This window comes from Apis florea, unplaced genomic scaffold (assembly GCF_048593485.1).
Source record: "Apis florea isolate Af1SG1 unplaced genomic scaffold, ASM4859348v1 contig_3081_pilon, whole genome shotgun sequence".
NCBI lineage: Eukaryota > Metazoa > Arthropoda > Insecta > Hymenoptera > Apidae > Apis > Apis florea.
In genome coordinates, this window is record NW_028256703.1 from 5,440,743 (window position 1) to 5,453,259 (window position 12,517).

Here is a 12,517-nt window from a genome sequence, read left to right on the forward strand (position 1 = left end):
CGTGTTTGACTTGCTATTGAAGAAGAGCATCGGGCTTGAAGGGACTCTCGGAAGGAGAGTTGGTTCCTTCGTTCGCTTGTATAGATACGTAAAAGCTCGGCTCGAAATTCACACGTGGCCGTCGGTAATGTGTCGACCGACGCGACACCGTGTGTACTTTGTTACTCGATTCGATTAGATTCGAAACGAGCTGTCCCGAGAGACGCGAACGGAGCGACGGAGACGAAACGAGACGGAATCACGGAGAGGAAACGATCGGAGCACGGTCGGGGGGCAAGGGAAGGGAAAGGATAAACGAGAGACGAATCTCGAACCGCTTTCCAAATACGTTAATTATTCCGCTAATTAGGGATACGATTGCACGAGCGCGATAAGAGGCTCGATGCTTTCGTTGTCCGTCAGCGAATGGGTTCGCTCCACGGCTTCTGCCCGAGACGAACAATTTTATTCTCGGGATTTCGAGGAAGGCAACGCAAGAGAGAGAGAGAGAGAGAGAGAGAGAGGGAGGGAGAGGGAGAGGGAGCAAAGGGTTGTGCGCATTATCGAGATTAGGCCGAGCGCGTATCTCTGGTGTGTATCGCGTGTATCGCGGTCTCGCGTGGCTCGCGTCGAGATTCCGATGAATGGATAGCAAGGAAAATATAACCGAGCGATAATAGGAGAATCGGGACAGCTGCGTAAGGATTTACGACTCTTTGTGCGCGCTCCGAATAATGCTCGAACTGTCCAAAAATTTATCGATCCTATCTTCCCCAACCGGCAAATATTTACATCGTACATCGAATCTAGGAGGATGTCAACGTACTCGTACGATTTTCGAACACGCGTCGAAAATCGGGGGGAGGGGGGGGGGGGAGAGAAAGAGATCGGGTCGGAAGAGGAGGTGTTGGGGGAGGGGGAGGGGAGGAAAAAACTAGGCAAAGGAGACGATCGCTTCCTGCTTTCGCGAGAATTCCCTCCGTCTTTCAGCATCGTGATATTTATGGATTCCGAGATTAAAAGCGCGCCGGTGATTAGCGCGAGAAGACCGAGCCCGCAGTAAATTAATTATATCGACCGAACGTCTCGATAACTTTATAACTGAATGCCTCTTTGTCCGTGACTCGCTTCGTATCCGGACCGCTCCACGCGAGATTTCGACATTTTTTTCCCTCGCTTCGCGGAACAATCTTGAAAATCTTCGATAAAAGGTGTATCCCCGACGAACCATTGCATCGTATTCGCGTCACCTCGCCCTCCTCGCCTTGATCGAATTAATAATCCGATTAATAATAACAAGTTGATCGAGACACGCGAGTTTCCGGGGTCAAGAATCAAGCAAGCAAGCAAGCACTCGTTGGGCGTGCATCGTTAGTTTTACCAAACTCTCGAAGAATCCCGAGAAGAGACATTTAGATGGAGATGGAGAGAAGAAGGCTCGAGATATCTCGAGACCGACGCGACACGAGTACCCGCGAAAAAACCAAACAGCTGTGGAACGCTGACTCTCGTCAACTTTTTCCTTTTCCCTCTCGTTCTTTCTTTTTTTCTTCGCTGGTCGATTCGAAAAAGAAAAAAAAAAAAAAAGGAAAAGGAAAAGAAAAAAAGGAGAAAAATTCATCCAACGTCGCCCAACACGACGAGTTTCGAATCGCGCTCGAATCGAATCGTGAGGTTCGCTTCTTTGTTCGCGATATCGAGCGACGAGATTCGACTCGACTCGACTCGACTCGACTCGACTCTCTTCCGATCCGAAAAACGATCCGTCGAGAGAGCGAACGACGCGATCGTCGGACGAAAAACATGCGTGGCCCTTCGTTTTAATCTCGAGTCCGCGGGTGTAAGTGGCGTAAAAGTCGCGACACCGCTATTCCCACGTTCGTTCGTCGGACGGATATTCGTTCCGCGATAAGGCCTGTTTGCTCTTAAAAAAAAAAAAAACTTGGAACGGTCCATTCGCGGCTTCTTCTATTTCCCTCCGTCCTTTATTCCGGGCTCGACTCTAACCTTCCAACTCCTCAAATATTTGTCCTTTTTCGCTTGTTTTGTTATATTATATCGCGCGAACGCTCAACAGCCCAAAACGATCTAGCGACTAGCGAAAATATCGTACGCGTCTACGCGTCTCGTCGCGAAATTCAAACGATCTCCCACGGAGAGAGGAAGGGTTCAGACATTTTATCGTCGTCATTCGACTCGAAAAAACTCTTGTTTCTTTCTTCTTTTTTTTTTTTCTCCTTTATTTTTCGGACAAATCTTACAACATATCGTCATACTTATAAATTAACGCTTAATTCGAACGCTCGCCCGTTAAACGTACACACTACAAGTTCTACGCAAGTTCGCGCTTGTTACAGGATGCGCGATAAATCGTATATCTAAACGATAAATGTAAGTACAAAAGCACGGTTATCGGCGTTTAATACCTTATTTACCTTCGACGATTTCTCGTGCTTCTCGTCTCGCGATTCATCGCTCGATACGATCGCCCTCCCCGTTGAGATTCTTCTGACTGAAATCGACTCGATCCCCGAAAGAAAAAGTGATACATCCGCCGGCGGTGGCCGATCCATCGTTCGAATATTCGGAGAGAGAGAGAGAGAGAGAGAGAAAGAGAGAGAGAGAGAGCAGTGGTTTTTCGCGACTCGACCACGATCGCGATCGAATTTCGCGAGTTTATTTTGAAGAGCGTGGCAAGCAAGCGGCGTACGCCGGTTCGGTCTCTCGCGAGCGCAAAGGCCGGTATATACGCACACTTCAAGCCTTATATATTATTATTATATTTAGATCACGCGGCAGGGTATCGTATCGAGCGTGCTGTTTGTTTAGCCTGAAATTCTGCGCTTTGGAATGGCCGACTGTCATGGAATGATGTCATGGAGTAAGATCGTGGCTTCTCTCGCGTCCTTCTCTTTCGACGCGTCCAACGATCGGAGCAACGCGTTTCCAACGCGAACGAAACGCGGAAACTTCCAACCGGTCGATAGATTTCGCACGATCCAATTTTCCTCTTCTGTTAATGCGCGCATACGTACGTTAACGTATATACACGACGTACACAACTTTCTATATGTGTGTATATATATATATATATACACACACACTTATATTATGCACACTTGAACGCGTACGCGTGCTTACAGAGACGGGATTGTGAACAAAATCAGCGATAAAATCTGTTGGGGAAAAAAAAAAAAAAAACTGGATCGAAATGAGGAGGGAGATGCGGAGGAATCGTAACTCCCAACAACAAGGATCCTTCGTTGCTGTGTATGTGTGTGTGTGTGTGTGTGTGTGTGTGTGTAATTTCTCTTTTAAGGTTCGCCTCCCCCTTCCCGCTTACATGTAATGAGGCCAAGTTTCGATACCAGGTACGTAACGTTGGTATTGCGCGTAGGACGTGGACACGTGCGGATGGCTCATCTGCGTGCTCGTGTGCGAATAGTGCGAATTGTGGGAGGAGGATATGTATTGCATGGGGGGGAGAGGGGGCTGAAGTTCGTGATATCTGACTATGTCCGCCTGTGCTCGATCCTCCCAGGAAGTTTCGCCTATCGGCTGCGGTTCCGAGCAGTGTCGCTTGCTCGGTCTCTCCATCTCTTCGTCGTATCTGAAAAGCGACGCGTTTCAAAACGAAACAGAGGGGGACAGAGAGAGAGAGAGAGAGAGAGAGAGGAAGGAAACGAAGGGAATTTCGGGCGATTACCTGTTGAATATCCACGGGGACGAGGACGAGGTGGTGGTGGTGGTAGGCGCTGGTGGTACGTGCACCGGTGGAGGCACCGCTTGAGGGCGAAGATACTGGTCCAACTCGTTGCTCTCCACCTCGCACTCTTGAAGGTTCAACGGAAGATTTAGACCAACGGCTGCCAACGATCCGAGTCCGTTCAATTGGCCCTCCTCGATCGGTAGACCGTCACCCACCTCGATGTACCTGAAATCGACTCCCGGCTGATGTTGGTGTTGATGCGACGACTCGGTGGTCGAGCTACCTATTCCCAACTCTTGATGATGATGGTGGTACATGGTTGCGCTCGGTTGCGGTTGATTCCCCTGCCGGGAAGACAACACTTTTTTTCGCCACCGTTTCGCCATCGACGCGACTATATATATATATACACATCACGCGTGTACGACACGTGCCTGCGTTCTTACGTTACCTGATTCGCGTAATGCTGTCCGCGGGGAGTAGTGGGAGGAGTGGGTGGCGACAATCCTTGATTAGGGGTGGTCGGGGGGGACGAGCTGACTCCGCTCTGAGGCGAGTTGGGCCCCTGGACGGGGCGTGGACTCGCGTCCTCCTGCTTCAACGACCTAGACACGTTGAAAGTCACGTTGCTTTGGTTCCTCGACGGCGACCCCTCCCTCCCCGACGGCCCGTTTTGCTTTCGCCGACGGGGTTGATACTTGTAGTCCGGATGCTCGCGTTTGTGGATCACGCGCAGCCGATCAGCCTCCTCGATGAACGGTTTCTTGTCGTTGTCCGACAGCAACCTACGGAGTCAAACGGACGGAGCGAAGGATGGATCAGCATCGGGGGAGAGAGATAGAGAGAAGAGAGAGAGAGAGAGAGAGAGGGGCGAGGATGGTATTTCGCTGGAGGTTCACACGCGCGTACGCGCGCACGTCGGACGGCGCGTAGATACGCGCGTGGAAGAACAGGCTGGATGGATGGAACGAAAACGTTTCCATCACCATATACGCGATACTCGACTCGAGGAGTCGAAATGGGAGGTCTGGTTAGTGTTTCTCGCCGCGTACCGCGTCTTAAGGGCGCGCGTTTCACGCACACGCGCTCGCGCCCACCGATTATTCTCCTTCGCCCGCGTCGCGACTCGAATCGCGTCGCGTCTCCATCCCGCCTTGTCGCCTTGCTCTTTAATTCCTCGTGTTTATGTTCCCACTGGGGCTCGTAAAGCCCCAACACCGATAAGCTTTTCCGGTCCCGGCTGCCACAGATCTCCACCATTCTCTCTCTCTCTCTCTCTCTCTCTCTCTCTCTCTCTCTCTCTCTCTCTCTCTCTCTCTCTCTCTCTCTCTCTCTCTCTCTCTCTCTCTCTCTCTCTCTCTCTCTCTCTCTCTCTCTCTCTCCTCTCTCTCTCTCTCTCTCTCTCTCTCTCTCTCTCTCTCTCTCTCTCTCTCTCTCTCTCTCTCTCTCTCTCTCTCTCTCTCTCTCTCGACCTCTTTCGCATCGCGATCGAGTAGAAAGAACGAAATCGCTGAATCAAAAAATTTATATATAAAATGTGTGTGTGTGTGTGTGTGCGCGCGCGCGCGTGTATATATGTGTATATATAGTATATATCGAACGGGTCGCGATAGGTAACGACTCGTTGGAACGCGCGTCGTCGTCGAAGAAAGAGAATCTCCATCTGGTCAATGGACTTTGCCTCGAGGTTTTTTTTTTCTTTTTTCTTTTTTTTCCCCTCCCCCCTCTCGGTCGACGGAGCGCCGAGGCTGACGATAGCGGCCCGTCACAGCCTCCCTTTTTTCCTTCTTTTTTCTTCTTCTTCTTCTTCTACTACTACTACTACTACTACTACTACTCCTTTTCCTTCTTTCTTTCTTTTATTCCTTTTACATTTCTTTTCTCTTTTTGCTGCCAGATGCAACTTGGCGCTCTCAGCCAATTCGGATCTGCCTGCACTCTCGTGCACGATCGCGTAATATATACGCGTATTTAATATATCGCGAGCGCGAGGGTATATAGTATAAGCACAGAGGGTGACACGGGGAAGGCAAGAGGGCAGGGGAAGGGAATCGCGGTAAAATCGTGAGAGACGTTGCTTCCGTGAGATAAGATGCATTTACCTGTTCGTGACGGGTGTTATTTGCACGAGGCGTGGAGCGACGAAGGGAGGCAGGTTCGGAAAAATTCACCTGACGGGGACACAAGGAGGTTTATTGTGATTCTTGGGGGCCGTTTATCTGAGGCAGGAACCGGCCGGCAGCTGTTAGCACGCGCCAAGGATGAACCGTGGCCTATCTGTTTTCGTTTTGTCGACAAACATCGCGCGTCTAATGTTCGAACGCGCGATACCTTTCCACCCGAGCCGGAAGAAAAAGGACAAGATTTATTTCCGACTCTTACACCTGGTCCCGTCCCTTCCTCCCCTCGACACGATCGTTCGACGACGTGGATCGATTCGCCTTCGTCGAATCCTTGCCTCGCACGCGTCCAAACTTTATTTACTTTCTTCGTTCGCGTTTCCCGAGGCGTGACGCGTCGAGAGCGAAACGGGGTCGCTTTTCGGCAACTCTCGTTTCGCGATTCGATCGGGCCGAGTAATCGAGCATCGGTAAAATGATTCACCGCAGGGGGTGAATCATCGAAACATCGATCTCGCTCGATCCTCGAACCAAAGCCTCGAAGAAACTACGACTTTCACCGCGCCGACACGAGAGAAGAGGAGAGAAAACGGAAAATGGATGGAGGGGGATGGAGGAGGGGAGGAGGGGAGGTTGGTCCCACCATCTCCGGGTGGAAGTCCGGTTTTCCGAAAGAAGAGAGGAGGATTGCGCGGGATGTCAACGGGAGAAGCACGGTCGTGTACCACGTGCAGCCTCGGCGCCACGTGGTGGAGAATGTGTTCGGCATGCGTGCTACTCTAACCCCGTAAAAGGGAGAAAAGGGGGAAAAGGAAAAAAGGAAAAAAAGAGGGGGGAACGCTCGCTCGCTCGCCAAATCGCGTGGTAAAAATAGAAAGCGGCAACAAGTGGTCGCGTGGACCCGTTGCCCCTTTTCGATTCCCCACGGGTTTCTTCGTCGACGACCACGATCACGAGTTTCTTGAACCGAAAGACGAAGAAAGATCGGTCGCTCGACGACGAGAAGAAGAAGAAGAAGAAGAAGAAGAAGAAGAAGAAGAATGGGGGAAAAGAAACAACTCACCGCCAAAGTTTGCCCAAAGTCTTGGACAGCTCCGCGTTGTGAAGTTGTGGATATTGATCGGCGAGTATTCTCCTCGCGGCCTGAGCCCACACCATGAACGCGTTCATCGGTCTCTTCACGTGGGCTGCTCTCTTGTCACCGGAACCCCTGCAATTCCAGAGGAATTTGATTATCCTCGTTTCGAAAGATTCTCTCTCAATGAGATGAGAGAGATCCTGGGTTGGGAAAAATGGGTTGGGAAAGGCGCGAGGATCCTTTCGCGGATAGGAGCGTTATCCTCGCTATCCTCGTATCGTTGCTGCGTCCCCGAAGGAAGGAACGGCGGCATGCTGAAAACCGGCCTTAAAATAACACCGAGCCTGCCAACGGGTGACGAGCAGGAATGGACGCGCGCCGGTGGTATCCCTTTCTTTCCTGGAAGATGACTTCATAAAACCCATTTGCCCGGCCCGGGATCGGCCAAAGTGACTGACGTGACTCCTCTCCCCCTCCCTTCCTCCGTCCCCTCTCAAGCACGGAACCCTTCTCCTCGCGCTGTTTTCTTTCTCGGGATTAATAATCGAGGATCCTCCTCGTATCGAGGATCTTCGAGGATCTTCGTTCCGTGTGAGAGGAACATCCGTGCGCGTTTTCTAGGCGACGCGATACCGCGGAAACGTCGGGTCCAAATTACCGGGGATGCCGGTTGAGGAGGGGAGGGGGGGAGGGGGCGAAGGGGACGGGGGGAGGGGGAAGACGTGGAAAAAATTTGAGGGGATCCTCCTATGCATATATTTCGGCCTCTTTGAAATAAGAGGGGCGTTAAATCCGTGTGTAAACCCGCGAGGAGCCGTTGGTAATTAGCGCCGGTCCACTAACGAGGGTTTTCACGGGAGTCGCGAGTCACTTAAGGTGTATACGCGGTTTACCTAGATACGCAAAAAAATCTTTCAGTCTTTGCACCTCGTTTACCGTGGTTTTGCGGAATAGCGCATGTGTCGTTACACACAGCCGTCCTCGTCGTCGTATCGTCTTCGGTTCGTGTCTGAAAAATTATTTTTCTATCTCCCTCCCTCCGCCCTTCTCTCCCTTCTACGCGTTTTCGCGAAAAAAGGGGGAGGGGGAGGGAAGGTGGTGGTCGGAGGGGAGGAGAAAAGAAAGAAAGAAGAAAAAAAAAAAATGTCTCGTCGGAAGAGTTTACCTATTTACCTATCACTTGGGTGGAAATCACGAGGGAGAGGAAACGCGCGATAATTCGAGCGCATTCTCATGGATTTCATGGGAATTAAAACTAGAGTCGATTTTATCGGGCTCTATCGTTGGAAATAAACATCGTACCCCCTTTAGCTTACCCCCGAGATAACCCCGTATAATTGAGGGTTAGCGCGATAAGCCGTCGCGCATAGCGATACTAGCTCGGAGATTTCAACCGTAACTCGCCGAGGGAAATTTTCCGTCGAGCGAACCGCACACCTTACCGCGCAACACGATCCGACCCAACGTTTCGTTCCAACGAGGGAGATTCGGACACGGAAAAAGAAGAAGAAAAAAAAAACGCGATCTTCCTCGATCTTACGTTAAATTTTCCGTTTTCCTTATCGGGCCGCGATAACGATTTTTATCGAACGATCGTTGACGATCGTCGCGACCCAACCATCGATCCCCCTCGTCGTCCCCTACCCCCTAGAAAAGAGGGAAAAAGGAAGAGGCGAAAAAAAAAAAAAAAATCCCACGCGAATCGCGATCTATAAGGCGAAAATAGAAAACGGGAGAGGAAACAAGACTCGAGATCGGGCATTAATTAGCTAATTTGCGTTAATTGGCGACCGAGGACATATTTCCACGAGCCGTTTCCCAAGCCGAGGAAACCAGTGCGTCATAATTAAGTTAGCGTTTCGTATTTTTAAAGTTCGTAACGCGCGTCTTTACACCCTCTCTCCTCTCTCTCTTTCCTCCCCCCCCCCTTTTTTTCTTCTTTTCCTCGCGCGTTAAACGCTCGGCGCGTTAAAAAAAAAAACTCGTCTTCGCGATAACGACACTCGCTAAACAACTACCGTGATCCCGTACCACTCGAGGAAACGAAAGAAGAAGACGAGAAAAAGACTCGTCTCGTTCGTTGCATAGTTCGAGTATATATTCCCTGGTAACCGACGATAGGAGAAGATCGCGCGGCTTTTAAAAAAACTTACTTACTTGGTAGCAACAGGTACCAACGTCCAATCGTATCCCTGAAGAACTTTGGTAACCGCGGCGCTGATTCTCTCGCCTCCGTTCGCCGCCACCGCGCCCGTCATATTTCCCGCTTTTCCATTGTTGCTGCCCCCATTGTTGCTCCCATTGTTATCGATGTTGTTGTTCCCGTTGATAGCGGTGGAGCTGTTGGCAGGATTGACGACAGGGGTGGCGCTCGAGGAAATCGAGCCCGATGCCGCCTCTCCCATAATGTCGTTCATCTTCTCGATTTTCCGCTCGACCGTTCGAAAGGAAATGGACCGATTCTCACGCGGATTTATCGCGCGCTACCACAGTCGTTCATCGTTCACCGAAAGAGAAACATACGCGCATACGCGTTACCGCGCGATGCTTGCTCGATTATTAATTACCGCAATTACCGCATTTTATCGTAATATCGGTTAAAGCGTCACTTCCGTTTTTCGCCACTCTTCTGTTTTTTTTTTTTCAGCTGCGTTTCTTTTCTCTTCTTTTCTCTTCTGTGTCGTCGACTCGTCCCTCGACCGTTCCCTCCGACGCCTCGGTATCGCGGAGCAAACGCGCACGTTTGTCACGTTTAATTAATTCTTCGCTCGATTACGAAGCGAGCAAATGCAACGAGCGTGCATCTCGAACCGACGGCAACTCTCGTCCAGCTCTCGTTCGCCCTATCTTTCCTTTGCTTTTTCCTCGCCGTACCAGTCTCGTCGATCGAGCCAATTCTAATCTCTTCTTCTTCTTCTTCTTCTTCTTCTTCTTCTTCTTCTTCTTCTTCTCCTTCTTCTTTTGCGTATCGGTTCTCGATTTTATTTCTTTTCTTCTCTCCCCTTCGTTCACCGCTATCGGACGGCTGCTAGTCGACGTTAACTTCGTTCAACTACGTGGTTACTCGCTATCTATGGTCGAAATACTTTCGATGATGACGCTGCTCGTCGAAGAGTCCGATTTTCTTCTTCGATGATCCGGGGCCAGTTTTCTCGGAACGGAATTCTCGCTATTTCGCGAGAATCACTGTGCTCGAACCACGACACGAGATATCGCTCGCCCGAAAATCGGCGATCGTTTCGAAATCGTGGAACACCTCGTGGAACGAACGCACTCGGATCGGAAACGACGTCGGAGAAAACTCGGTGATCACTCGGCGGAGCACAAAACTGTTGCACGATCACGGATGGAACATCGCGCTCGCGTTTGTCCGATGGAACGGAAAGAGAGGAGAGAGAAAAAAAAAAAGAGAACGAAACGAGGAGAGAAAGAGAGAGAGAGAGAGAGAGAGAGAGGAGCGCGAGACGAGAGGATTTCCAGTTGCTTGCGCGATCGACGCTCGAGTGAGGTGGTTGAATCGCCTCGGGGCACTTTCCACCGATCGCTCCAACAGCGACTGCTAGTTGGGGGCGGAGCGACGGGCCGAAGAGCTGCCAACACTTGTTGCTTCGCGATCGTGCCCACCGACCAACCTCGACACGAGGGGAAAGGGTCTCTTTCGATGCTTTGCCCGACGACGATCGTCCGACGATCGAGCGGAAGAGATCTCCTTCTTCTCGTCTTCTCCGCGTCTTCACCGTGCGATTCCTTTACACGCTCGTGAATCTCTCTCGTGAAGATCGATTCGATCGATTTCTTTTCTCTCTCTCTCTCTCTCTCTCTCTCTCTCTCTTTCTATTCGAAACTATTCTTCTATTTCATCGAGTCACGAGACGATATGGATTTTTCGAAGAATTCCGAAGATCGAAGAAGGAAAATGGAATTGGTTGAAAATTAAATACGCACGCACGAAACGCATACGTTCGATTATACGTGTCGCGAGAACGGAAAGGAGAATCGAATTCTCCATTTGACTGTCAGCCCTTTTCGATAATCCCCGCTATTCCTACGGTATTAGTTTATTTCGGAATAGCCGTGCGATGAGATCTCTCTCTCTCTCTCTCTCTCTCTTTCTCTCTTCTCCTCGAGAAGCAGAGTTTCTATGGCCACGATATCCTCCGGGAGTAGGACCAATCGGGTTTCTTCTCGTTCCACCTACTTCTCCTCTCCTTTCTCTGCCTCTCTCTCTCTTTCCTCCTCCTCTCACCCTTTCCCTCGCTACCTCTCTCTTCGTTCCTCCCACGCAACGGTGCTCATTGGTCGGCCAGTCGTTGGCAATAACTACGCAGCAAGGAGGAGCGTGCAATTTTCCTGGCGATGCACCAAGTGCGGATGATCGCGTGTATGGTTGTACGGAGCTCGTTGGAGAAGAATTTTCGGCCGGTTCGCTTTTTCGCCAACCCTTCGAATCGAGGGAGGAAATCGAAAACGTGGCGCGTGACGCGGTAGACGAGGATGACACGGTGCCGACTGACGATGACGATGCGGAATGTAACGTAGCTCGTGTCACCGTTGGGGGTCCGAGAGTTGCGGTGCTCGTCACCCGGGGGCCTATCGTCCCCTACGGCCCCTTTATCCTTTCAACTGTCCGACGCGAATCCGAATCGGGACCCCCCCTCGGCAATCGGTGAAATCGCTTTTCCATCTCTTTCTCGTCGCGTCATCCTATTCCTCGCCTCCTTGCCCGATCCTACGTTATCCTGCGTTCCTTGCCAATGTGGCGAACGAGACATCTAGACGAGGATTTTTCTTCTTCTTCTTCTTCTTCTTCTTCTTCTTTCTTCTAAAGCTACGTTCGAAAGTTCGGAAAAGAAAGAACGTGGAAAGAGACGAGACCGTCCGGTTCCCGTCCGCTCGAAAAATCGAGACGCGTGTTTCCCTGAACGGCCCTGAAACGAATTCTCTCTCTTTCTCTCCCTCCCTCCCTCTCTCTCTCTCTCTCTCTCCCTTTTTCGTTGGCGTATATACCTAGCGAGAGAGAACGAAAGCACATATTGGTGCCACGTGCTGCGCCTCGGGATGTTTATCCCAGGAAGAGCAAAATTCCGGCTTGCTGAAATCAATATTATTGTTCGCGGTCGGCTAAATTTGAATCGCGATTCGGTTGCAACGCGTGCATCGCGAAAGAACACCGTCGCAGAGACGGTGAATTTATTACGTATCGAAGGAGGAGAAGGAACGATGGACGAATCGAAATCTACCCTTTGAGGAGGGCGTAGATAGGTGTACTCGTAGGGAGTGGAGTAGCGAAAAAAGGAGAAGAAGAAGAAGAAGAAGGGAAAAAAGATAGAGCGATAGAGTGGCGATAGAGAGGCGCGGCGTGGTCGACGTCACGATAAAATAAAAAACGTAGAAAACGGACGAACCAACGATTCGCCAACGTAATTCGCCCAAGTGTCTCGAGCATTTCCGAGGGGGCCGAGCGCGGCGTTTACGAGCGAGCGACCGAGCAACCGAGTTAATCCTGCAAAGTGCGAGCAAGATGCCTCCTTTGATCTCGCACAAAAGCCGCTACACGGCATTGACCGTGGTTTATATACGCTCGTGTATGGGCCACTGTCTTTGCTAGCTCGCTCATTCATTAAATTCGTT

General features: G+C 50.7%; 1 protein-coding gene across 1 annotated transcript; it reads right to left on the reverse strand.

Moving 5' to 3' along the window:
- Positions 1–2,190: 2,190 nt before the first annotated feature.
- LOC100865918 (transcription factor SOX-9) lies at positions 2,191–10,391 on the reverse strand. Its single transcript, XM_031917253.2, has 5 exons — positions 9,044–10,391; positions 6,872–7,018; positions 4,140–4,473; positions 3,686–4,032; positions 2,191–3,589 (listed from the first exon to the last, which is right to left on the reverse strand). The coding sequence occupies exons 1-5, from the start codon at positions 9,301–9,303 to the stop codon at positions 3,319–3,321; spliced, it is 1,359 nt and encodes a 452-aa protein (XP_031773113.1). The 5' UTR covers positions 9,304–10,391; the 3' UTR covers positions 2,191–3,318.
- Positions 10,392–12,517: the final 2,126 nt, after the last annotated feature.

Excerpts from the sequence above, each read along its gene's own strand:
- LOC100865918 (XM_031917253.2), bottom strand. The coding sequence starts at position 9,303 with ATGAACGACATTATGGGAGAGGCGGCATCGGGCTCGATTTCCTCGAGC. Across the intron at positions 4,474-6,871 it reads ACTTTGGGCAAACTTTGGCG|GTTGCTGTCGGACAACGACA; the intron begins GTGAGTTGTTTC and ends TTGACTCCGTAG. Across the intron at positions 3,590-3,685 it reads TCCCCGTGGATATTCAACAG|ATACGACGAAGAGATGGAGA; the intron begins GTAATCGCCCGA and ends GTCGCTTTTCAG.